This window comes from Rousettus aegyptiacus, unplaced genomic scaffold (assembly GCF_014176215.1).
Source record: "Rousettus aegyptiacus isolate mRouAeg1 unplaced genomic scaffold, mRouAeg1.p scaffold_m13_p_12, whole genome shotgun sequence".
Classification (NCBI taxonomy): Eukaryota; Metazoa; Chordata; class Mammalia; order Chiroptera; family Pteropodidae; genus Rousettus; species Rousettus aegyptiacus.
This window is the reverse complement of record NW_023416287.1, coordinates 63,477,093-63,502,986: the sequence shown is the minus strand read 5'-3', so window position 1 is coordinate 63,502,986 and position 25,894 is coordinate 63,477,093. Positions and strand designations below refer to the sequence as shown.

The following is a 25,894-nucleotide window of genomic DNA, read 5'->3' as shown; positions in this document are numbered from 1 at the left end:
GTTTGTGACAGTGTATATATATGGCTATCTGTCAAAATTCATCAAGCCGTACTCTTAAAAGAGATATGTTTATTATATGTAAATTATACCTCAGTAAATTTGAATAAGAAATACATTTGACTCAATATTTGTGTTCTTACCTTGCAACAAAATTGGCCCATTAAAAGCTATCAAATAATCATGTATTCTATATCAATTTAACAAAAATATGGTATATACAAAAGGTGATTTAAAAAAGATATTTTTAAATGAAAAATGTTGCTCAGGCCAATATTAAAAACATATTGCTTTATGCTATCATCTATTGAAAGACACTTGGGTTGTTACCATGTCTTGGCCATCGTGAATAATGTTGCAGTGAATATCTGGGAGCATATATCTTTACAAATAAATGTTTTCAAATTTTTGGGATAGATACTCATAAGACGGATTGCTGGGTCATATGTAATTCTATTCTTAATTTTTTGAGGAAACCCCATACTGTTTTCCATAGTGAATAAAGATGACACGGTACATATAAACAATGGAATATTACTTAGCCAAAAAAAGATGAAATATTGCCATTTGCAACAACATGGATGAATCTTGAGATTATCATGTAAACGTAATATGTCAGACAGAAAAAGTTGAGAATCATGTGATTTCACTTGAGATATAAAACGGAAAGCAACAAATGAACATGACAAACAAACAGAGCCTCATAGACTCGGACAACTGTTTAGTGGTTACCAGAAGGAAGGGGAGAGAGAGGAGCTAAATAAGGCTAAAAAAGGACAGATATATGGTGATGAAAGAAAATTTAACTCTGGGGGTGAAGACACAATGCAATATACATATGACATAATTTTTGAATTTTACACTTGAACCCTATATGACTCTATTAACCAATATCATTCCAAATTATTTAACTTAAAAAAAGATCATAGGTACTTTTTAAAAAGAAACGAAAAGAAAAACATGTTGCTGTGGTCATTCGCTTTTGATAAACAAAGTCAGTCATATTTCACATGCTATTTAAATGAATGGAAGCTACTTATATTTGTATTTTATATACAATTTTTCTAACTATTCTCTCTTAAGTTAATTCAAAGGGATTTATTCATCACATTTCCAATACTTATTTTCTATAGGGTTTGAATACAAAAATCAACAATTAGGAATTTCTCGGTGCAGAAAAACCACATTACTACTGAAAGTTCCTGGTGAGATATTTTTCTCTATCAGAGATAAGATTTCCAAAGTTTAGCATTCACTGTATAGGAAAGTTTCTTCACCAACATGTGCTACTAGGCTAGAAATTTGTCATAACTCTAAGGCTCTGGCTAGACTTTGGTGCTCATAATACTTACTAGAGTATAGGAACAATGTTGATGGAACATTATCTTTTCCTATAGCTTGCCTGCAATTATTTATATGTGGTTATTACTGAAGCAATTTTTTTTTTTAATTCGATGTTAACCTTTTTCTGATACATTTTCCCTCCAGCTTTATTGAGATGCTATTGTTAATATATAACATCATGTACATTTAAGATGTACAATGTATGGATTCGATATACTTATATATTGCAATATGGTTACCACCACAGTGTTAGCTAACATTTCCATCGCATTACACAGTTTCCTTTTTTTTTTTTTTTTTTTTTTTTTTGTGGTGAGGACATTTATAAGCAACTTTCAAGTATGCAGTACAGTATTGTTACCTATAATCACAATGCTTTACATTAGATTCCCAGAACATATTCATCTAGTAATTGGAATTTTGGACCTTTTGATCAACATCTCCATATTACCCCCCTCCATTCTTTCTCTATTATCTTAAATGCTTTTGAGACATGTAGATCGTTTTTGATATTTTGAATACTTAATCTTTAAAATATTATGCAACTCATATTTATGAAGCCAAGTTTGCTGCAAAAGTCATTATAGCATATCTTTTTTTTTTTAAAGAAAATGTGATTTATTTTTCAAATTATATATACACTTCACTACTCCTGTCTATAAACTCAGGTAATCTAAAGCTAAGAACATTTTGTCCAGCTGCAAGGGAAGAGAAGTAACAATATTTACGTTCCTACTATGGAACTTTACATGTGTCATAGCATATGATTTTCTCTACAACTTTTTGAATTATTATTACAATCAACCTTATTACTAGTTACACTATTAGATTATTTCTTTACATTATAAGTAGTTGAATATTATATATAACTTGAAAAGTATAGAATTATATTAAAAAGTGAAACAAAAAACAAAGACAAAAACAGACCCTTAAAAGCACTACCCAGGGACAACTTCTGTCGATACTTTGTTGTCCTTTCTTTTGGCTCAAAATTTACAAATTATTTCAATTACCTTAATAGATCATATGGCTCATTCCATTTCATATTTTTTACCTTGCATTATAAAAATTTTTCCATATTTAAAAAACGTTTCATTAAAATAGACTTTGGTGGCTACACAATTTCATAGCAAGTAGACGATGGTTTTCCTGCCCAGTTAGCTATTATTGATAGTACTTTCAGTATATAATTGTTATAGATAATGCTATAATTAACATCTATATGCATTCAGACTTCTACATTTAAGGTTTTTCCTAAGATTATTGGAATTGGTTGAAAGTACAGGAATAATTTTATTTAAAGTTATCATTGTTATATCTATTTTACAAATGTGAGCTCTGTCGTCAGAGTTTGTTCATTGATGTAACCCTAGAACTGGCACAATGGCTGAGATTTGGTTAGGATTCAATATATAGTTTCTGAATAAATAATTGAAAATATTTCTGGAAGTACATAACAGAGACAAGTTTAAATCCCCTCTAGGATAACAAAGCCCATGTCTTTTTAGCTCAGTTATGGTAATTCTATTGTTATTGTTTTTTTTTTGTAATTTTTATTATTATCATTGTGTGCAATATCTATGCCCAGAAGGCTGTATTTTTTTTATGACAAAAAGTGTGCTCTCTATTTGTCATAAGCTTGACAATTTTGTAAGCCAATTTCAATTTTCCCTTCATATAAACAATTAAACTTGACATTGGGTGTGAGAAAAGGAATAAACTAGCAAATATTTAAGATAATTTTATCACTGAATCAAAATAAGCTTTATCTATAGATGGAATTGACATTTCTATTTGTAATACAGTTTTAAAACTACATTTATTTTGACTGGCTATGGAAAACACCAGATAATTTGGTAAAAATTCTGAATTGCTGAATGACTTTAAAGAAATGCTGTTTTATTTTTTTAAATCTATAAGGCAAGTGGAAATTGTCAACTCCTTTTTAAGATAATTGAAAGAGGGTAAAAAAAAATGGAAAAAGAAGAGAGAAAAGGATAAAAATGGAGGAAGAGGAGCCAAAGTAGTAAGTGTTGTTCAGTAGAATTAGCCTTTTTAATTTGATTGGTTTTTAAAAGTAATTCAAACATGCTACCTCTAAGTTGTTTACAGGAAGCTTTACATAAACTTTCCAAAGATTATGTAAAGTTAAGTTAGCTCGACTTCTGGCTTAACTATTTGAAAATAATTTTACGGTACATACAATTAAAAATTTTAATTATTGACACCAAGAACTAACATTTATTGACTATCAACACTCTTCTAAATGCTTTTATGTAATAACTCCTTAAATACTTCTAAATCCATAATGTTATTGTCCCATTTTACAAGAAAGAAGACAGAAATAAACAGGTTAAGATACTTCTTTAAAATGCCAGATCTAGTAAAGTGATGGTACGAGATATCAATCCAGTCTCACTCTAGAGCTCGTGGTCTTATCCACTAAATTATGCTGCTTTTCGTATCATTAAAGATTTGGTTCTACAATGCCTAAAATGATTACTTTTGTTGGAAAAAAATGTTACTTCAAAATACAATGATTTTAATCTAGAAGCATTAAAAAGTTAAATTGACTTCTTACCATCTATAGATAGAATTGTTCCTTGGTATTTTCCATTAAGCATATTATACTGTTCCATGGTAACTCTATTTCTCAAAGTTATTTGGCCTGTTTTTGAGTCAATAGCGAGCAGGCCACCTGGATTACTTCCCATTTCATATCTGTATTTGAAAGATAACAGTACAAATTAATGTCACCTATCAAGAAAGAGGGGGGGGGGAGGAGAGATTGATTTTATTTGTATTTGTAAACTATATGTTTCCAGTCAGTCATTATAATCCCTGGATATAGTTATCATTTATTAGAGACTTTTTTTTTTTCAGGGCAGTCCAGCTGTTTGAGTCATTCAGAATTAGGCAAAGATTTAAATTTAAAAAAATTACTGAGCAGTCATTTCTGGTGGAATGTCTCTTATGCCCACTTGGAAATCATATAATCTTTAGATGCTTACAGTCTCATTTTCATTTAATTTTGCTAACATTAAAACTATCCTGGAAGACACAGATCCTAAGACTTCCTATGCTGCTTCTAATTCTAAACTATTCTCTTACCAAAGAAGTTACTTCTCCTTCATCAGCTTGGCCATCATCCCTTCCCTAATTCCACTCCCCCTTCTCATATACACAACGACTTTACAGGATTTCTTTTAAATTAGAAACTATGCATTTTTTTGCCTTGTGCTTCTGTCCTATTTTTTATTCTCTTTCCTCATCTCTGACTTAGATCGATCTTTTCGGGAGTGGGGGGGAGGGAGGGCGGGGGGGGAGGGAGGAGGGAGGGAGGGAGGGAGGGGGGAGGAGGGAGGGAGGGAAGAAGGAGAGGCAGGACGGAAGGCAGGAAGGAAGGCAGGAAGCGAGGAAGGAGGAGGGAGGGAGGGGGAGGAGGTGGGGGGGCTTTCTTTTTTCGTCTTCTTTTTCTTCTTTCTCTTTTTTCGCTTAGCTCTATCTATCTCTCTCTCTCTCTCTCTCTCTCTCTCTCTCCTTCCTTCCTTCCTTCCTTCCTTCCTTCCTTCCTTCCTTCCTTCCTTCCTTCCTTCCTTCCTTCCCTTCTTTCTTTCTCTTGCTTGCTTGTTTTCTTTCCTGCTTTCTTGCTTGCTTTCTTTCTCTTTCTTTCTAAGATGGTATATTTGAATATAAATATTTCTGGCTTGTAATTCCAGACATATTAACAGGCTGCTGAACCTAAAGACCAATTTTTAACTTTCCAGTTACCTGTATAGAATCTGGATGAGATGTATTTTATATATTTAATCTTCATTCTCGTTAATCTAAAGTGGTAGATCAGGCAAATACCATTTCATGACTTTGGACCAAACTACTGTTTAAATTTGTTAAAGAAATACTGGTTAGTTAATTCTCTGTCTCAAACATTGTGCTAAACTCAGGGAATAGAACTTTGAGAGGAGATAGGTCAGGGGTCATCTGTTCTTAGTGAACTCACATCTGCGGAGTACAAGAAAGTTTATCAGAAATAGTGGTACAGTGTGATAAGAGATATAGTAGAAATACTCACATAGTGTAAGAAGAAAACAGAGAAAGAACCTTCAGAACTCATTTGTGAGGTCTTTCCCCCACTATTTTTCTTGATCACAAACACATGTGTAAGATACATGTGTATATATACACAGATTTGTTATAATTAAGTAGAAATATCTGGGAACACAGAGTTTTTAAAAAAACTACATAGCATATTTCTTTTCTTAATATTACTCATTTTTAATACTGAAGTTATTATTAGCCAATACTAAGTGCTGATTAAGGAAAGAAAATAACTGAAATGAGCTAACTAAATCTAATTGATTTCAATCTGGGCAAATATGCAATGAGAAAATCAGTTCATAAAACCTTCCAGGGTAAATAACCTTGATATGTGGTAATCGGCTAATCGGTCAATAAAATATAGAAGCACAGGAATGTCAAACTTTCAAGACACAATATTTTTACATTTTACATCTTTACATTTATCTTACATTTTGCATAAAATTTTATATTTTCTTACTATAAATTAACATTTCAGTAGTTAGTACTTTTTGTAATTAAATGATTGCTTCAAAAATAATGAAAAATATTTTAATTGAGATAGTTAAAATTTCTGAAAAGATCAGATGTGGCAAAAATTAGTTAGAAAATTTTAGTCTTACCTAACATTTGTCGATGCTAGACCTGTATCCAAATCGGTGGCTACGAAGTCTCCCAATCTATAGTTTTGTCCCATATTACTATTTACTACGAATGTCTTTGAACCTGGACGGAACACTGGGCCTTCAATTACATTTTTCACTTCCACGGTGATTACAGTTGCTGTGAGTTTATATTGAGACATAATCGAATGATGAAATTCAGCTTTATTTCTAACACCAAGACTAAGTTGCAGATTCTTCACTGCTTCATAATCTAAGGGCTGGAAAATAGAGCGAAATAGTTTTACAATAAGAAGAAAAAAATTCCAGAAAAAAGAGAAATTCTTTGATAACAGGCAAAAAAACTCTTATGCCTCTTTCTTTAATTCAATTTAAATACATTCTTTCTTTATACTTAATTCAATATGAACACATAAAAATATAGCAAGAAAAAATCCAACTGTCCTAGATCTTTCGTTGAAAAGTTGAAAATGTAACACATGCGTTCTAATTGTCCACCAAATTAAAAACTTAAAATAATATCGATGGTCAATCCTTGCTTTTTGTAACACAAAGATAATTTATGCTAGCTTCCATTATTTTACTTTTCTTAGAGAGTAGCTCTATTTACACAAAATATGAGCTAGGTACATTGTATGTTTAGTTATTTGACTGATTTTATCCATAAAGAACTATTTAGAAGAAATTTTACTTATGTAAATATGATTCATTTGAATAAGTCAGTTATTAGAATACAGTATATAAATAATAAAAAAATCCTTATTTTCTTCAACATATTCTGAAAAGCATTCAATCTTATAAAATAATCAAGTGGTCATTTCTTTATGAAAGATAGTGTCACTATCCACTCATAAAATCCACAAACAACTATCCATCATGCCCATAAATACCAAGTACCTTTTTTTCTAAAGTTTCACGTGACAATAATTTAGATGATCATGGATTCACACATTGAATTCTCCACTTAGCTAAAATTTTCAGTCTTCGCTCTAATGTTGGCTTTATTTCAAATTCCAAGAATGACTATAAAATTATGTATACATATGCATTACATACAAACATACATATGCATCGCATATGTATAAAATCGTAACAAAGAAATTAATATATGATGCCTTGTCTGGGGAAAAATCAACATCATTTTTGTTTTACAGATAGAGATATTGAGGACAGATAGATTATTTTTCTAAAGTAATATAGTAGTTTAGGGTATTATAGATGAGGATTCAGTTTCCCCAGCACAGAATCATAAGTAGTATAGTGGAAAAAATATGGACTTAATAGCTAAAGGTTTGAATGTCAGCTGTTCTACTCACTAGCTATGAGAATTTGAACAGGTTACATCTTCTCTCTGAACCTCAATGTATTCATCTGCAATATGGGCATATAACCTAATCTTCAGGGATGCTGTGAGGAATAAACTAAAGCATGTGCACATGGGCTCAGTAAATAGAAGCTGTAGGACACTCTATGAAGATGTATAAGACAAATGATCATTCATTTCTATGGGGACAGAATTCCTTAGATGTCTATTTCCTAGGGCTATTCTGAAGGAAGGAAATAGTTAAAAAGGGATTACATTTTACTATGAAGAATACATATTGCATGCATCATATATAATCAGTTCACAGTGATTGTAAATTTTAGAAGCAGACTCGATGTATCTTGTAGGTTAGGGTGAAACCTTCACAAGCAGCTTCCTAAGGGTCAGACATTGTTTCTTCTCACATCTCAGAGGAAATTCTATTGCAGGTAAATGCGGTGAATCATTAATATAAGGAGGACATAGAAGAACTCTATAGACTTGGACCAAATCTTGAGTGTATTTATGTTCATAATAAACCTTGGTCAGCAGCCACAAGTGAAATGGGAACGTGATAATTCTACAATGACAGTAATTTAATTTTAATTTTGTGAAAACACACTGGAGACATAAAGAACTTTTTATTTATGTGATGACTATTCTTAGTGCATAGTAATTGATGTGTAATATTGACCTGAATATATATATTTTACAGGCCATGATAAACGTTTTTTAAAAAAATACTCTTTAAACATCTAAAACAAGACCTTGAACATTAATAATAATTTGTTGTAAACATAAAATAAGATTTATGTATAAATTCTTTGAATTAATATGATCTGTGAGAGAAAATTGTATTGATAGAAAAGAGTTTCAAGTTAAAATTTAATGCCTGTTTTTATGAAGTTACATAAGTAGAAAAACTATGAAAAAGCTCTACAATGTGTATTATTTTAAAACAATAATTTTTATTCTTCCATCCACTCAAGTTTGTAAAATGTTAACATCATTTTAAGATTAAAATTTTGAAAAGGACCAAGAAAACAAAATATTTAGTATAATTATATCATACCTTAATAACCTGCAAAATCCCCACATTTGTTCTTTCATTCATTTCTATGTTGAACCAATTTCCCTCATTTCCAGAGATAAAGAAAATGACTCCCATCCAGTTAGCTGAGTACTCCTCATCCAAATCAATTACTCTAATGTGGAGCAAGTCTGAATATAGAGCATTTTCATCAATTCTTATGGGATCCTGAAACAAGAAGGAAAAAAACCCACAAACTGTGTGAATGAGAGAAGAGCAATACTAGACTCGTATTGACTGTTTATATTTATTCACTACTTAGAAAAGGGATCTGTGTTCATAGTCTCACTTTTCTTTGTTCAGATATTTTCCCCCTATGCATTATATAAACAATCACAAGACAAAGTACATGTCTACATTGTGTTGTATATGACTAAAGATAACATATACATTTGGAAATAGAATTGATGAAATCAATTTTAGAATGCTGTGAATTTAAAGTTATTAATTTCAAAGATGAATACTTACTAAAGACATTTCCATGTATGGGATGTTGTCATTGACATCGAGAATTTTAATGCTGCATTCACACTCTGCTGACATACCATCTGATCCACCATCTCGATCTGAGCCTCTTACAGCAAGAGAATACTGGCTATATTGCTAAAAATACACATTACAAATAATATCACAGTTGACACAGATAGTCCTTATTCTGTCTCATGCAAAATTCTTTTAAAATGTTGGCTCAACATTGACATAAATCTATGATGGAGATAACCCAGAAAATCCACAAATGTACGTGAACCAATATGGAAGTTGCCACTTTTAGTCCCCAAAATGCTTATCCAGCCTTATTTAAAAGAAGCAGCATTCTGTAAAGGCTTCATTCCTTATTATATGCTCAGAATTTTAAAACATTTATAAAGGGTAGAGTGGGTTGAAATGATCAGGGGAGAGAGATTAAATTTCACCAAGATTTTTGGCATGAACATTTCATACTTTAATCAGCCCTAAGTGTGCAAGAAGAATAAAGAGATAGCATTTCTGGAGGGTGGCAGTTTGTGGCAGTGGAATTACTGATGATCTGCCTTCTTAATTCTACTCAATGGTGCTTAAATTTTCAGAAGCTGGTAAATGGATAAATTCTTTCCCAGACAAATGTATATTTGCATCTTCATTTAAAATTGTGGATATAATCTTAGAGAATTCATAGTCAGAGACATCTTGAGGTCTTTCCACAGACCCCAGGTTAAGAATATTTGCTCTGGTGCTTCCCAGTGACTGCAGTTCCTTTACTTTTTAGAGCTTTTCACCACTAAGACTCTTATGACATTAAAAGAATTTCACTGGGTTCTTTAATAAAGTTTGAGAAAGAGCTAAACAGTCAATTTGTTCTGATGATAATTTTCAAACAAATAAAAAGAAAGATAAAGATAACCTAGAAACAGGTGACATTTAGATCATTAAAGAATGTAAAAATAATCCTAAGTGTATCCTACACTTAGGAGTCATAACAGGGAGATTGTCATTTTTAAATAACTATAAAGATTAAAGTAAAATTTAATTGAATGTCAATTAGAAAATAAAACTTCCTCATTTATATCCCCAGAATATATACAGGTCAGCTAAATTCTATCAATATTAAAAAATAATGAAAAGTTGATATTTTTAAATTAAATTGTGGGACTATATGATGTGATAGAAACCATGTGATGCTTACTCTAATTTGGTAACAATCACTAATTATTTTCTTATTTGTAACTGAAAAGATTGATCAGGCTGTTAATTTCTATCATTTCCCAAAGAATCAACGGGCTGTCAGTAGAGGTGACACAGGAAGAAAAATAAAAGGATATCTGTTGTTAGATGAGCTCAGGATATACTGGGTTAAGGAAAGATTAACAAGTTTCTTAGCTCGTAAAAATTCTTGAGGCCTCTCCTATGTTCACATGCATTGTGACTCACCAAGATGGAGGCTGTGATAGCAAATGTTTCTTAATTTATTTTGTTATAGAACTCACTTTAAAAAAAATATGGAGCTTTGCCTCTACTTTGTGCATATTTTTATGTACTCTCAGAATAGTTTTCTTAATTTGAGGCAAATCCTAAGTAAGAATAAATGAAAAATGACAGTATAAAATGTATTTGAAGAATCTCTATATTTTTTTCACTTAAAGATGTTTTTAATGTCATCATTATGTGAAAAGGTTATGTAATAAAAATTTACAAAACATTTTTTTCTTTTTCTTTTTTAGGTAGTCCTAATTTTAGAATCAGTTCCTATAAGACTAACAACCCATTCAAAGAAAAAGAAATTACCTCTCTGTCTAGAAAACTATTCATTGTTCGAATTTCTCCAGTGTATCTGTTGATAATAAACATGGGTGAATCCGAAGGTTCCTGGCTTATGATCTTGAAGGCTATTTTTGAGTTCAAATTATTTGGTTCATCTGCATCAGTAGCATTGAGTCTCATCACCAATGTATCTAGAAATCAAGGAAAATTGATTGCAAATGGACAGTTTGCATTTTTGTTTTTGTATGTTATAGTATAGGAGAGTGCACATTACATAGACCAACAAACCCTAACATTTTTGCTCTCTATTTCTTCAATATATTAATATTTCAGCTCCTTTCTATATCTTTGCATTGACAAAAAAAAATCACATTTTACTAAGAACCTAGACACTGCTGACAGAAAACAGAAATGTTTTATTCTGCCTTTCCATTTCTTATTCTAGTGTAATTCTTTTTTCAAGTCTGCTGTAGTGAAATAAAATGATATTAAGGCCATACCAACTCTTTCCCAACTATACTACTTTCTAGCTATATGATCTTAGCTTCAGTTTCCATATTTGAAAATGGGGATGCTATAGTACCATCCTCACTGAGTTCATGAAAGAAGTAAACAGCTTAATGAGATAAAATTATATAGAGTTCTTACTGAATAATGTACATTCAATAAATATATATTATTGTTCTCTTTTGCAGGGTCCCTAGTGAAGTCTAGGAAACTAGTAGGTTAAAAAGATGCTTGTTTAACTACATACTTTGTCTTATCCCTCATCTTTTCCATTAATTTTATAAGTAGTTTTGATGAAGGACAGTGGAGAATGTGAAAAGCTGTCAGTGTTCATAAACTAGAATTTTTCTCTACAAACTATTTTAAGCACAATTTGTGCCCTATAAACACAAATGCACCAGAGTATCTCCCATCTATCTCCCCTTCTCTCTTGCTCTCTACTTCTCCTTCTGTATTCATTTCAGCATCATTTTAAAAATAGACAATTAATAAATTAATTATGGTGTGTTCGTACAGTGAATCTGATACAATTGTTAAAAGAAATTAAGAATTCTCTTATTTTCTAATATGGAAATACATCAAAAATATAGTTAAATAAAAGTTCACATTGTGGATTAGCATATAGAAAAGGGCCTCATTTCTTTCCAAAAACATGTATATTTATGTTTATATAATTATAGAACATATGTACCTAAGTAACTAATGATAGTACTTAATTCTGCAGAGAAAAATCCCCAACAAATTTGTATTCTATTTCTTCTTTTCATATTGTATGAAATTTTTCATAAAACACTTTAGAATGATATTTTAAAAGTTCAAAATATAGATATAGTATTTTAATTACTAAAAGTGAAATATAAGGATTTTTTTGAATTTATAAGAGATTACACCACTTAAATGTTAAAAGTAACTATGGTAGGTTGAAGTTTTGAATTTAATTGAGAAATGAGCTCTGCTGATTTTAATTTACTTAGGACAATCTTTAATGGTGTACTAAGCAGTTAATATACTATCCCTTCCTAGTGACTATTTGGCATTTTAAATGTTACCATTTACAGTAATCCATAAAGAGGCCATTGCACTTTAAGATTGTGGAAACTTTTTCAGGAAAATGCTCTATCTGGTTATAGATTTTCTGGGTCTCTCTACTAGCACCACTTGAGACAATCACCTTTAAATATGCATGGTGAGCCAAACAAGATTAAGTTTAGAATACATTTAAAATATATAAAATCAGTGACTTGAGTAAAAAGCCAACAAAACCTATATTTATTAAATCACGTATAAGAAGGGGAAACAATACTTATTTTGCATTTATTTGCCCTCAAGGAAAGCTTTTGAAGACTATGGCAACAAAATAGATTGCCTGAAAGTGATTTCTATGAGTGAATTTAAAGTAGTTAAAATTAAAAATCAATAAATTAATTAATTTAAAAAAAAAGGAAGAAGGGGAAAAAAGCAATATGAATAGAAGTGGATGAGATTTTCCTTTAAAGCCTTCATTATGGGAGGCTGAATTCTCCTCCCAGTTCCCCTGCCACCACTATGCAAAGTCTCTTTGGAATTTCTCCTTAAGAATCTACTATCGAGTTGGTGTGTGAGTTAATGAGAAAATTCTTCTCGTTACTTTGGAGTTGATCCTTCTGTATAATAGATTGAAGCTGCTTCCACAGTTGAAGGGAAAGCCATTATAGAGACTTCTTCATCCCTTGATCTTTTGCATGCTTTTCTATAATTATCTCTTACATCGTGATGTAGTACATTCACATTGTTTAGCCACGAGTTGCCTGGCTATTAAGAATGATCTGGAGGCCAGTATATTTTTGTTTACTTAATAAATTTGATTACTTACTTGCATTAGAACTTTCTTCTATTTGTCCTAGAAAAGTAGACATGGAAAATACAGGAGGGTTGTCATTTATATCCAAAACCCTGACTCTGAGCTCAAGAGGCCTCTCTAAATCTTGGCCCTGTGAATTCAGAGCCCGGCAATAGATCTAAGAGAGAAAAGAGGAATAATTAATATACGGTACAACACATATTAAGTTTTTACTTTGTTGAGTACGAGGCACTGTGGATAGCAAAAAGAAAAATGAGGCTTTATTTCCTACTAGAGTGTAAGCACAAGCAGCACTTACAATCAATAAGGAGAGGCAAACACAAACTCAAAATGCCATTTGAGAAATAGTAACAATCAGTTACAAAAGGGACGAAAAAAAATATTATGACATCATAGGAAGATGTAATGATTAGGATAGATCTTGAAAGAGAATTTATACAGAGCATTCCAAGCAAAGGGATTTATGTGAGGGAGGAAACAGAGCTATGAGAATACATTGTTTGAAATTAGGTACTATGAGCACAGGGGGTGGTCGAAGCTGTGGAAAGAGAAAGTCACACGGGGGCTTCAAAGAAATTTAGCATTCATAAGTTGGGTGGTGGCTATATGAGTGTTTGTATTATTATTTATTGTTCACAAGTATAATACATACTATTTTACCTGTTTGGTATATTTCATATTAAAATGAATTGTGCTTCAAGAAAAGTTAATAGGCTAGTATGCTGATTTAGAGAGCTTTGGGGAAAATATTGTGGAAGATGAAGCAAGAATATAAATAAGGAGTAGAAGACTAAGGAATTAAAATAGTTTGAGGAATACAAACAAACAGTATGAATGAAAGCAGCAAGCATAAATTATTATTTGAAGATATTTTTGGATATGGATTGGTAAGATTTTAAAAGAAGAGGTTACAAGATCAAGGAAGGTTTTCTCTATTTTTTAATTTTAATTTTAAGTGTTAATAAGTGTTAACTGATGAAAGCAACCAATGGAGCAAACAGAAGAGACATGAAAAAACGGAGCTGATAGAAAAAGGTTCTTGAAGAGTCAGGTAATTATGGGATAATGGAAATCTCGAGATAAACGGCAAAAAAAAAAAAAGAAAAGAAAAAGAAAAAAGAAAATTTATCTTGCTTTTAGATTTAATGTAAAATCTTTCTAAGCTGGAGAGGATTAATTGTACAAATTTTTGATGGAGGGCCTCAAAGTTTTTAATGAAGTGAGTCACGAGGTCAGCTGCTTAAAGTGGATATGAAGTGGAGGGTTTAAAGAGTGAGCATACCTAAGCAGGGTCACAGCTACTGTAAAGAATAGAGTAAGATTCGGTTAAGGTGGAAATGAAGTCTTTCCACAGCACATTCTGTGCTCAGGTTAGCTTGAGCAATGTGCATTTATAATAAGTTTGTTCACTCAGAAAAGACTCCTGTAGTTAGCTTTGGAGTTAGAGGGAGCCAACATCCTCAACTGAACTAAAGAGAGAGAAGTAAAAGTTGAGTATCATTTGTCCTTCCAAACAAATACTCCAGTTTGCCACTGGGGCCACACCAGAGGTTAGCATTTTGTTCAGGCCCTCATGTGAAACAAGCCTCTGTCTCTCAATTTTCTCTGTGTGTCTCTTGGGTCATGGGCTGCTCACGAATTAAAAGACAACCAAAAATACCTAACATTGAGACTCTTGAAATCAAATCAAGTATGATCTGAGCTTAAGATATTCCAAAAATAATTTAGGCCTGAATATATAAAAAATTGACACGGCACCCACTTACAATGAAAAATGGAGTGACTTCTCGATCGACTATAGATGTTATATTAATTTCACCAGTTTTTTGATTAATAATGAAGATTCCATAAGGTGGTTGATCAATTCCTACTCCAGAGATGCGGTATGTAACTTGCTGGTTTGCAGCGCAATCTGAATGAATCTGCAGAAAGAGCACAAATGAAAATATTACAGGGAGCAAATGAAGTCTGCTGTGTTTGATATATAATATCTGTCTTTCTTGAGAATTGTCAAATCTTCTGTCCCTATTATTTTGGGGGAAATTCTGGAAATAGAGAATTATTTTCCAAGGTAAGTGGAGTAGTCACAAGACTAGTATTTTCAATGGTAACTGACAATGTAATTAAAGAAATTCAATTTGTGTTTCTACCAAATAAGAAAAAAATAAAATATCACACTAATAAATCTAGAGTCTATGCAATCATTCATTCATTCAATCAATCAATATTTATAATTTGATGATATTATTTTTAGGCTCTGTACTAACACTGGGTCTAGAGTAGGAAACTCCTTTCCTTCTTAAAGAGTTGGCCAATGTTGTCATTATATAATATCGATCTTCCAATTCAGAATTTTTTAAAACTGTGGTTTTAGAAGAAGATTTAAATGGATTTATGTAGGCAACAAGAGCTATCTGGCTCTGTGTAGAAGCTCTTAATTCTGAAAATGGTGAGTATGTATTAGAAAAAAAAGTAAGAAGAGCACCCCAAATAAATGGTTATAGAAACCAGGACTCTTTCTTTGAAATAAAATATTGTATGAGGATTGTCTCTGTGTGTATCTGTGTGAAAGTGTGTTTATGTTTGTATGTGTGTCTGTGTACATAAACATATATTTGTATATGAGTGAGTCTGTGGGGGGGATGTGTTCCTTAGTGTGTGTGTGTGTGTGTGTGTGTGTGTGTGTACAAAGGAATATGAGGAAAACTGAAAGGAAAAAGTATGAAAGAGGGTATATTGTGAATGTTCGTAAACAAGGCCAAAGTAGGAATTCAGTTCTAATAGATTATGAGACAGAAAAAACACATGTTGAAAGAGTTCCTGTGAATGTGCTGAGTGTTAAATTTATTTTTTAAATTGCTATATTTTTAAAATCTAAAGTTTGAGATAACATATGGTCGTGTATTAATTTCACCAGTGAGGTGAGTCAATGATTAACTGTTTACCTGAGTGCCTAAATAACTTAATTTATCCTTTTAATGGCTTTCATTTTTATAATCTGAATGACTACAGTTCTGTTCTGCATCATAACTTCTCAGTAAGATATGTTCATAAAAGATTTAAAATACAAGTTCTTTTGGAACTTTAACTTCATTCATTTTGATTTTCAACTTTATGCTTTTGGGTTGATACTTACTTTGGCAATGGGGTTCCTCTTTGAGTTGTCTTCACCTTCACGACAGGCTGCAGCGAATTTGATCCATTCACGTTTTTGTCTTCTGATTGAGTGCCACTTGATGGTGCCATTCTTAGTGTTATAATCTCTTACCTTGAATGGGCAGGATAAAGTAATGGTGTCTATTAACTTTTGTCCATAATTCATATTCCACTGAGAATTTGGAGGAGGGGGTAATTGTAATGTCAGAAAGAAAGGATGTCTAATTGGGAAAATTGGTAATTTCGATAATCTATTAATTTTAGCATAACATAAACATGACTTATAAGGATGAGTTTTTATTGGGGGGTATGTTGTTAGTTCCAAACCATTTTCTTTGTTTTCATTTTTAAAAAATAAATTGATTTATGTTACCTGGATTCGAAATTCACTATTAACTTCCACCACCACCTATTAAAAAAATGAGATAAACATAATAATTTTTAATTAAATGCTTTACAATTTATGTTATCAAATCATATAAAAACATCAAACAAATCTAACTCATTATAATTATTTTCTCAGTCTTAGTAGCAAGTGGAGCTGGTATATCTCCAAGTCTGATGATGATGCTTTACTTTTAGTTTTCACTCTTTAATTTTGCTCTTCTTTTTATTACTCTTATTTTTTTACCTCTTTTTCATTCTTTGCCTATGCAGATACTTGTAATCGTTTGAGCTAGGACATTTGAAACTAGAACCCAGTGGGAACGAGGGTTGGAATCTCAGGTTCTCTTAGTAAACCTTATACCTAAAGAGCTGGAGATACTCTGATGCTATTTAGTAATATTCAACAATAAATGATGATACTAAAATTTTTTACTATAGTTTCAACATCTGACTAGCCACAGATAGAAATAGAAAAACATATTTTGGAGTAAAAAAGATACAAAGTACAAAACATCCAGGAAGCTTCAGAATATTTGTTCCTTCACAATCCAATTCTAAATGGAAGTTTTTCTAGTATTCTTGAAAATCTTAAGTTGATAAATTTTGCTTTCTTTATGAGAATAAAAAGTTCTAAAATAAAAGCAAATAATTTTCTTTATGTAAAAATTTAATTTTATTGTTGGCATAGAATAGGTGATTTAAGTGTATCCTTCCATAGCAAGGAGAATAAATTGTAGAATGGGGACAAATAGCTGGGTAAGTAACTTCCATTTATTTTTTTCTCTTGCTTTATTTATCTAAATATCAATCAATCAATCTATCTATCTTTCTATATAATCTGTTCATTTATTTATTTTTATTAAATTTATTAGGGATGACATTGGTTAATAAAATTATATAGATTTAAATTGTACAATTCAATAATACATCATCTGTATATTGCATTTTGTGTTCACCTCTCAAAGTCAAACCTCCTTTTGTCATCATATTCTCCTGTTTTAAATAAGTGAACTAGTCAAGCAGAACTCTACCTAGTTTCAGTTCTGGACTTGATCTATACATACGACTTATAATATAAAATCAGGATAATTTAACTTATTTTTCTCTGAAAACCAAAGGCCTTTCTAAAAACACAGACAATGCATGAAGTCTAATATATCAGTATACCTGAGAAATTAAAAAATTTATCTAAAAAATTGGATATTGTTTTGTAGGCTAGTTTGTATTTATTGTTCTAAACTGCACTTAAAATTAATTAAATATGGTTTAAATCTTTAGTTCTTATTTCTGTCTAAATAAGACATTTTTAACTTCTATTTGAATTTTCAGAATTGCAAAGTCTAAAAACTGTTATCACAATCAGGTTTTACCTTTATTACTCAAAAGAAAATTATAGTTTACATTTTAAAAATATTACTAATAGTAATTTCAAAATATAGTAAACTACTTTTTATAGGTGGTTATAATTTCACCGTTGAACTAAAATTAAATATTAGCGTTCTAGTACATATTTTTTAACATTGTCATAATTGATAATTCAAGAAAATATGTATTTATGATTAATATGAGTAGTTTAAAGAGGTAATATTTTTACTATAGGAGTTATATACTTATGGTATATATTTAATGTTAATTATAATCATCAATACTATTACAATTCATTGAATGATAACTACTAGACAATATTTTTAGATAAATTCATGTATTTAATCTTCACAAGTACATGTGGTCAGTACTATAATTATTTTTATTTTACAGATGATGAAATTGAGGTTTGGATATTAATTTATGGTTAATACAATCCAATACAATTCAGCCTAAATTTGTGCTTGAGGTTTCGGTTTTATGATAAAGTACAAGATAGCCTATTTTAAGAAAATTATTAAGTAAAATATACTATGAAGAATTCAAAAAATTTTAAATTTTAATCTAATCTCATATTATCCTTGTGATTAGAAATGCTTATGTACAATAATAACACCAACAATAATAGTAATACTGAAAGGAAAAAAAGGAAAAGTAAATGGCCCAAATGGTTTGGACATGTAACTAAAATGTTATTGTAGATTTCCTCTTGGGTACAGGATTGAAATGATGTTAATGTAGATACGTACTACTTGCTACCTGTGCACTCATGAGGATTTATTCCTCTCTCTCATTTGTGGTTATGGGATGGGAGTGTGGGGATACCTTATTTGTCTGTGTTGTGGAAACCATTTCTTCATAGCTTACAGAATTGTGTGTTCATCTGTTATCTGTCTTTCACTTCCCTGACCACAATGAAGTGTCAGTGCCTGCTGTTTGTTTTGGAGAACTATGCCAGATGACTAACCTTCCGACTTTATGAAGCCGGGTCATTCTTTTTCCCATGAGAGGCAACTTAGGCAGAAGAGCGAGTAGGTTTCACCACAGTGTCAGGCTCTCAATTGGAACAGTAATTAAAAAACTGCCAAGTCTGCTTAAAAATATGTTGTGTTGCCATAACCATATTGTCTTTTGCTCAAAGTCAAGAATAAACTCTGAAACAAAGTCACTTTTTGACTTTCAAAGATAATGAGATAAAAAGAGCACTTGGTAGAGTCAGAAAGCTTTCAATGTACTTCCTAAATTCTCTGAGCTTTAGTTTTCTAATTTGTAAAATGACAGAATTGACTAAATTATGTACAGTTACCTCTCTGATTCTAACAGCAAATCCCAGTGTGCAGTAGGAAGGCATTGAAGTTTTTCGATCATGGGAAAGACTTGTTAAAATTGTGGATTTAGGAAAATGACTCTGACAACAATTGGTGGGAGTGGTGGGAAGAGACAGTGATTACAGGCCACAAGCAGTTGTGTTTCTGCAAGTCAGTCCAGGGATGGGGAGGATCTGAACCAGAGCAGTGGCAGTGGGAATAAACTGGAAAAGATCAAGGGAGAGATACTGACTGCATGGTTGAAACTGAAAAGGCTTGAGAACAAATAGGATGTGGGAGTCAAGAGAGGGAAGAATCTCAGTTGATAGCAGTTTTTAAAAGAGGCGATCAGGAGCAAGACAGAAGCAGAATTTAGCAGGTTAGAACACGTCAAGTTTGAGATGTCAGAGAAATGCCTGGTGAAGATGCTCAGTGATTTGAAATATGTGTCAGCACTATGAACAATAGTATATAGATTTGAGGGACTTCTGCTCAGGTAAGATGGTTGAAATCATAGGATAATTTGAAATTCGTAAAGTGGAGAATACAGCAAAGAAACAACCTGTGGCTGAGGATAAAACTAGAGGAATTCCTACATTTATATAACTGAGAATAATGACAATAAACAAGACACAAAAGAAGAGATAGAAAAAGAAGTGGCCAAAGAAATAGGAAGAAGGTATAATGCAATGTCACAGATGTCAGAGGAAGGGAGAATTGAATGACAAATATGGTATAAATGAGTGCCAGATGATATTAAAAAGTTAAGTGGAGTGAATCCTGAGGAAATCCTGAGGTTTCTGTGACCTTAGGGAGAATGCTTTCAGTTGGATGGAATAAGCCCTTCCTGACTGACAGGGATTGGGGAATAAGATGGAGGGGAAGAAGACATGAAGATGCCATTTTTTTTTTAAAAGAAATTTGGTGATATAAGGAAAGTGATAGTAAAATTAGATGTAGCATCCGGGCAGATATTTGGGGAGAGGGAGATGTTGCTTTTTGAAGGTGAAGCAATAGGAGAGTAGGCTATTTTGATTTGGAACAGGAGAGGTTGAGAAAGTACTTGATAGAGAGAGTAGGAGGAAATAGGTAGAAAGAAAGGACTTTAGAGAAAGGGTAAAGAAGAGGAAGGAGGAAGATTAAAATAAATTATCAAGATGGGGAAGTAGAAGGACATCATTCTGAATGATCTAGACCTTGTCCCTAGAGTAAAGGTATAATTATTTTCTGGTAATTAAAGGAGTAGTTTGGATTCCGAAATAAATTGGGAATACGTGCTGTGGGGCTGTGGTGGAGATACATTTAGTGATGAATACAGGAGTAGTCATGTCAGCTCTCTTTCCCACTGGATATGGGAATTGGAGTAAGTCATTTAGCCATTCTGTGCCTCAGTTTCCTCATCTGTATATGAGACTGAAGTCCTTTCTTATCCAAAAATTCTAAGAAAGCAGTGAATAATTCATCCTCAATGAAGTGCATCCTCAATGAGTTTTCCCTTTATTTCTATTGTAGAAGCCAACCTATGTATTTAAGAAAATAAAAAAGCCACAGGACAAAAAACTTCATGCTAATTTCTTTTATTTATTTATTTATTTATTTATTTATTTATTTATTTATTTATTTTAGGCAAGGCAATCCTTGATTGACCTCACAGATTGTCAGCTTACAATCCCTTACCTTTTATTTTTTATGCCTACAGCACCTGATCTTCCTAGGTAATCTCCCATCCAGGTACTAACCAGGTCTGACCTTGCTTAGCTTCTGAGATCAGATGAGATCGGGCTTGTTCAGGGTAGTATGGCTATAGACTCAGGCTAATTTCAATGACTCTTTAATTATGCTCATTTTTAATTTTTTTTTGAGGGGGGGTGTTGAGTTTTGCATTTCTTTGCATATAGTAAAAAGGGTCTTGAAAGTAGGAATAGTAATTTTTATAAGGAAAACCTCTTGCAGTTAATAATCGTGAGGTGGTCTTTCACATTCACTTAGCAGTTTTTGTTAAGCATAAAATTCTAATGTGTTTAACTATTATATACATCACAAGAATGAACTTGAGACAAAGCTAAAATACAATAATTTGCTTCTTTTAAAAAATCTCCTCTTTTGTCTTTTTTTTGTATTACTGGATGAAAGTTATGTTTGAAGTTTTCTTCTTGATAGGTTGATTTCTCTTATTTGTTCATTGGTTTATTTATTTGACAAGTACATAATGATTTGTGTATTATGTGGATCCAAGCCTGGATTAAGACTTTTAAAGGGCTTAAGCCCTAAAAATATTATGGTAAGCCTTAGATAAAATGTGAAATAAATGTAATACTATATTATAAAAATAAATGCTGGGAAACTTAACATGATTATTTCCATGTTTAATACATTGATGATTTTTTGGAGTGTGTAGGGGAATAGAAATATAAGCTATTAAAAAATTCCCTTCTGATGTCTCCTCTTTATGTAATTTGACATCTATTGAGCAGTCTTGCACTGGTGCAAAGTGCTATGAAGGATATAAAAGAGAATCAGACACAGAACCTGCCCTCAAATAACTTATACTCAAGTAGTTTTATGAGCAATAAGCAGCCATTAATTTGTGGGGAAATGGTTTTTAATTGGACAAGTTTAAAAGACTGAGCTCTATTTTCATAGACCAATATGAGGGCATGGATCAGTAGCCAATGGCATTTAAACTACTTTGACCTGTCCAAATCCATTAAAGAAATTTGCATGCCAAGCATAACCAGCAAGGGTGGCATGACCCAGCACTCCATAAGAGTGTTGTCTCATTGATGGAATCATAATAAATCTAACTGCAATGCTGAGCATGCCTCCTGCTTATATGTTAGGCAATGTCTAGTGAGAAGTGGGGATATTCAGCGACAATGTCCTTAAAGAATGTATAATGAAGGAAGCGTTACTAGAAATTAAGAGCTTTGAGTATAAACAAGAGTGTTATTTTTTAGATTCGTGAGCCTTGTTCAATAGGTGAATCTTGTCCTTCACATTAATCAAGATAGCATTTCCTAGTACTTTAGAGTTTTCTATTACCCAAATCGGGCATGGCAAAACATTTTTACTCTGCAGCAACTAAAACCAATTAAATGTTGATAAATTTGTACTCTCTATTTTCATAAAGATGAAGGAAGATGCAGTTAAGCACACCATATAAATGGAAAGTATTTTGCTTAAATACAATTTATAAATTTTACTAAACAGGTGAACAGAAATGCTGCTTCCATTTTTATAAAATATTTTACTAAAATACTAATATCTATAATATATATCGCTATAGTATGTGTTCAAGAAAGCATAAAGAATCCCTTTTTTGCTGGTTTTCTGTTTGGTCTGTAGTAGTTTGTTAGTCTTTCCTTTGCTTTAAGCATCAGTGAACACAATTATGAGAATTTAAGATGTGCAGTTCAAATAAGTTGATGAACTATGTAATAAAGTATATATTATTTTTTGAGTATTTCAGCCTGAGTGCTGAGAAATATTCTGATAAACTGCTTATGTACTAAATAATTTCAGCTAAGTTTGAACTTGAAGTTACTTTATTTGGTGGTTAGAGGGTGTTTTTTTCTTTCTTTCTTTTTCTTTTTTTTTTTTTGAAAGGGAATATTAACTGTGGGAAGAGAAGATGCTAGGCTGGTATGATGAACTAAAGAAATTGGATCATTACTATTATCAGATAAAGATAGGTTTATTTGAGTTCTTTGCTGTAGAAATTGGCCTTTATAGTAAAGACAACTTGAGGTTTCTGTTGATTTGAGTTGACTAGTTGGACCTGACAAATATGCAAGTAATTTTTAGGAATTAGAACTATAAAAATTCTACTGGTTCAAAAATAAAAAATAAATAAAAATTCTACTGGTTCTATTTTGTGTTCCCACAGTGACCATGCCATACCTTATACTATTGTCATAACCATTCTGAGATTTCTTATATTTCGTGGATTGATAACATTGTTCTCTGGCCTAGAATATAGTCTAACCACTGCTTTCTTCATACACTAATTTTATGGAAATAAAAAAAAAGTAAATGCAGAATTCATAACATTTATTTGGCTTGCTGTGTTATAACAGGTGTAGGTTATTGTCTGTCCAGGAGACTTGTCTAAATAATGGAACAGTCATGGGGCAAACTTGGTTGCTGCAAGAGCAGGTTCTTCATCTTTATGCTCTCTGATCTAAACCACTACTTTGAACAAAGTCTAAAATCTTTAGGTATATTGAGCAGACTATATAACATACTTGAAAATTATGGCTGTCCAGCACGCAACTGGATTCGTATTATAGATACTACCAGTTTAAGTGTTTTAAAGGTGTTCAGAATTGCTCCCTGCTATAGATTTTCACTTACCAACTTTAAGTAGAAGAGAATATAAAGACTTTACATAGTTTTTCGGTTTGTTTTTTGTTTTGTAAAAGCAAACATTCACAGTAAGCCTAGCAGAAAAGTGAGTGAAAAAGTTTGCTATAGTGGTGGCTAATTTTCGGAAAAAATGGACTGCATAATTCCAAAAGACATTTATGCAAATCATCTGGTAAAATCAGGAGGATAAATAAATTATGAATTTCTGAACTTTAGAAAGTGAAATGTTTTACAAAAATAGTTCTGATAATGTAAAAATGAAACATTTTAATCACAGAATAAGTTCTTTGAGAAATAATTTTTATAAAGCATATGTAAAACCTGTGATTGATTCCAAAGTAAAATTTAGCAACAAAAATTCACAAAGATGCCTATCCAGACTCAGAAAATAAAATGGAACTGTCCAGAAATCTCTCGACAAAGAGAGAATGTTCAATAAAGATACATGATTTTGATAAAATGATACATTTTACTGAAGAATGACTAATTAGAAAGTGGCTGATTAAAGAAATTTTACAGGATGTAATTACTTAAAAATAATCATAAAAATAATGAAACAAGGTATTTTATAGAGTCAATGAAAGTACATAAGCATCTGAATGAACTTTAATCAATTATAACTATAATAGGCCTTAATGGATCAAATTTATATAAAATTAAAAATAAAAGTATTTGTGTATTTCACAATGAATAAATGCTCTTATGTTTAAATGACATACGTGTGAGATTTATTAATCCTTGCCACATCCTAAGTTATGATATCAATTGATCCTAAAGACACATTAAAAAGTCCATGGAATAGGGCCTATGTTTAAAGAGCAGTTTGGAACTAAAGCTACCAGTTTATTGATGCCCATTTGTAACTAAATCTCCTGATTATGACCTCTCTTAATTAATAAACTGAATTCAAACCATAAATCAAAAATCTAATTTGTTATTACAGAAACCCAACAATTCAGTTTCAAAATAAAGCAAGTAGAAACAAATATGAACCACAGCACCTGTGCCCTGCCAAATTGGATCATGATTTAACTGTCATTTGTCTCTTTGGATTACATTAACCTTACAGTGAGACTATGATTTTAAGATTTGTGAAATAAGTGAAACATGTTGGTTCTGCACTTAGTATTATCTTTAAAAAGAAAAAAATACCATGTAAGAGGGACAATGATAAAACATTTAATTACATTTGTCTGACCATCAAATGTACAACTTGTATTTCACAGTCATTACTGATTTTCCATTAGTAAGAACCAGTATTGTAATAATTATACTTACATCTTAATTATAGCCATTCCTTCATCTACTATGTCATTTATGAATCTCTCATACTGCCTTTTTTTTAAATAAAAAAATATCATTTTAAATAAAATCATAGGTTAGCAGGGTAGGACTTTCAATATTAGTGACATGGATCCCAACCACAAATGAAACTGGATAGTGAGGTCAGTCACAAACTGCTATGATTTTAACTTATATGGATCCTATTTTTATCTTTTAAAAATTATAGTGAATCTACAAGCAAAGATACCAAAAGAATAAAAAAAAGTCGAGGTTAAAAATCAGGATACCTGTAATATTACTTTAAAAGCCCATCTGCAAAAGAGAATTTGAACCAAGAGCTAATAAATAGTGATATGACTTTCCCAAATTCAATATTTTCCCAGCATCACTTAACAATGACTTTGATGTCACAGATGTGATATGATGAGTTGACACTGATGCACTAATGTGATCTTAAGTCTTTAACTAAAGAAATACTATTTAAAAATCTAGTTCATAAAAATCAGTAACATAAACTTTTAATGGGCTTAAGTTAGAAATAACACTAAATAACATTTTCTAAAAAGTTTTCACTTTACAACAAGAATGATCATGGAGGATTTTTAACAGAATCCACTTACCAGAAAAATGAACAGCACCGCAGCTATTCTGAAGGAGTGCCAGTCCATCCCTGCTGGGTTCTCTTACATTCAGGACCGAGGGAAAGTTGTTTCTTCTCTGTTCTTTTTCTTTCCCCTACTCAGCTGGTGTCCGATTAAAATAACTTCTCAGTAGATGTTCTTACATGCAGGCTTTGAGGTGTTTCTACCTTCTCTGGGAGAAGGACCGAAAGTACGTTTAACCAGTCTAGATCCCCACCCTAAAAACTTGGGCTGGTCTCACTAAAATGCTTGACAAGATCATCATTGCTCCCAGGTAAAAGCTTAGAGACACACCCTTCTTCCAGCTGAAAGGCAGCTCTCTGTAGGGCATGGAAGATTCACTACTTTACTGAAGATTTTCAGTGGCAAG

The 25,894-nt window shown here is 31.8% G+C and overlaps 1 protein-coding gene and 1 pseudogene across 1 annotated transcript in view; both read right to left on the bottom strand.

Annotated features, from left to right (window-relative positions):
• Positions 1-25,611, bottom strand: part of DSG1 (desmoglein 1) — a 35,403-nt gene extending 9,792 nt beyond the window's left edge. Inside the window, exons 1-10 of the mRNA XM_036229105.1 lie at positions 25,504-25,611; positions 16,549-16,584; positions 16,156-16,287; positions 14,786-14,941; positions 13,032-13,176; positions 10,697-10,863; positions 8,903-9,037; positions 8,417-8,602; positions 6,042-6,301; positions 3,923-4,062 (exon numbers count right to left, since the gene is read on the bottom strand). Of these exons, the coding sequence (XP_036084998.1) occupies positions 3,923-4,062; positions 6,042-6,301; positions 8,417-8,602; positions 8,903-9,037; positions 10,697-10,863; positions 13,032-13,176; positions 14,786-14,941; positions 16,156-16,287; positions 16,549-16,584; positions 25,504-25,551 (1,405 nt within the window). The 5' untranslated portion in view covers positions 25,552-25,611. The remainder of the gene's footprint in view (positions 1-3,922; positions 4,063-6,041; positions 6,302-8,416; positions 8,603-8,902; positions 9,038-10,696; positions 10,864-13,031; positions 13,177-14,785; positions 14,942-16,155; positions 16,288-16,548; positions 16,585-25,503) is intronic.
• Positions 20,925-21,043, bottom strand: LOC118610284 (annotated as a pseudogene).
• Positions 25,612-25,894: the final 283 nt, after the last annotated feature.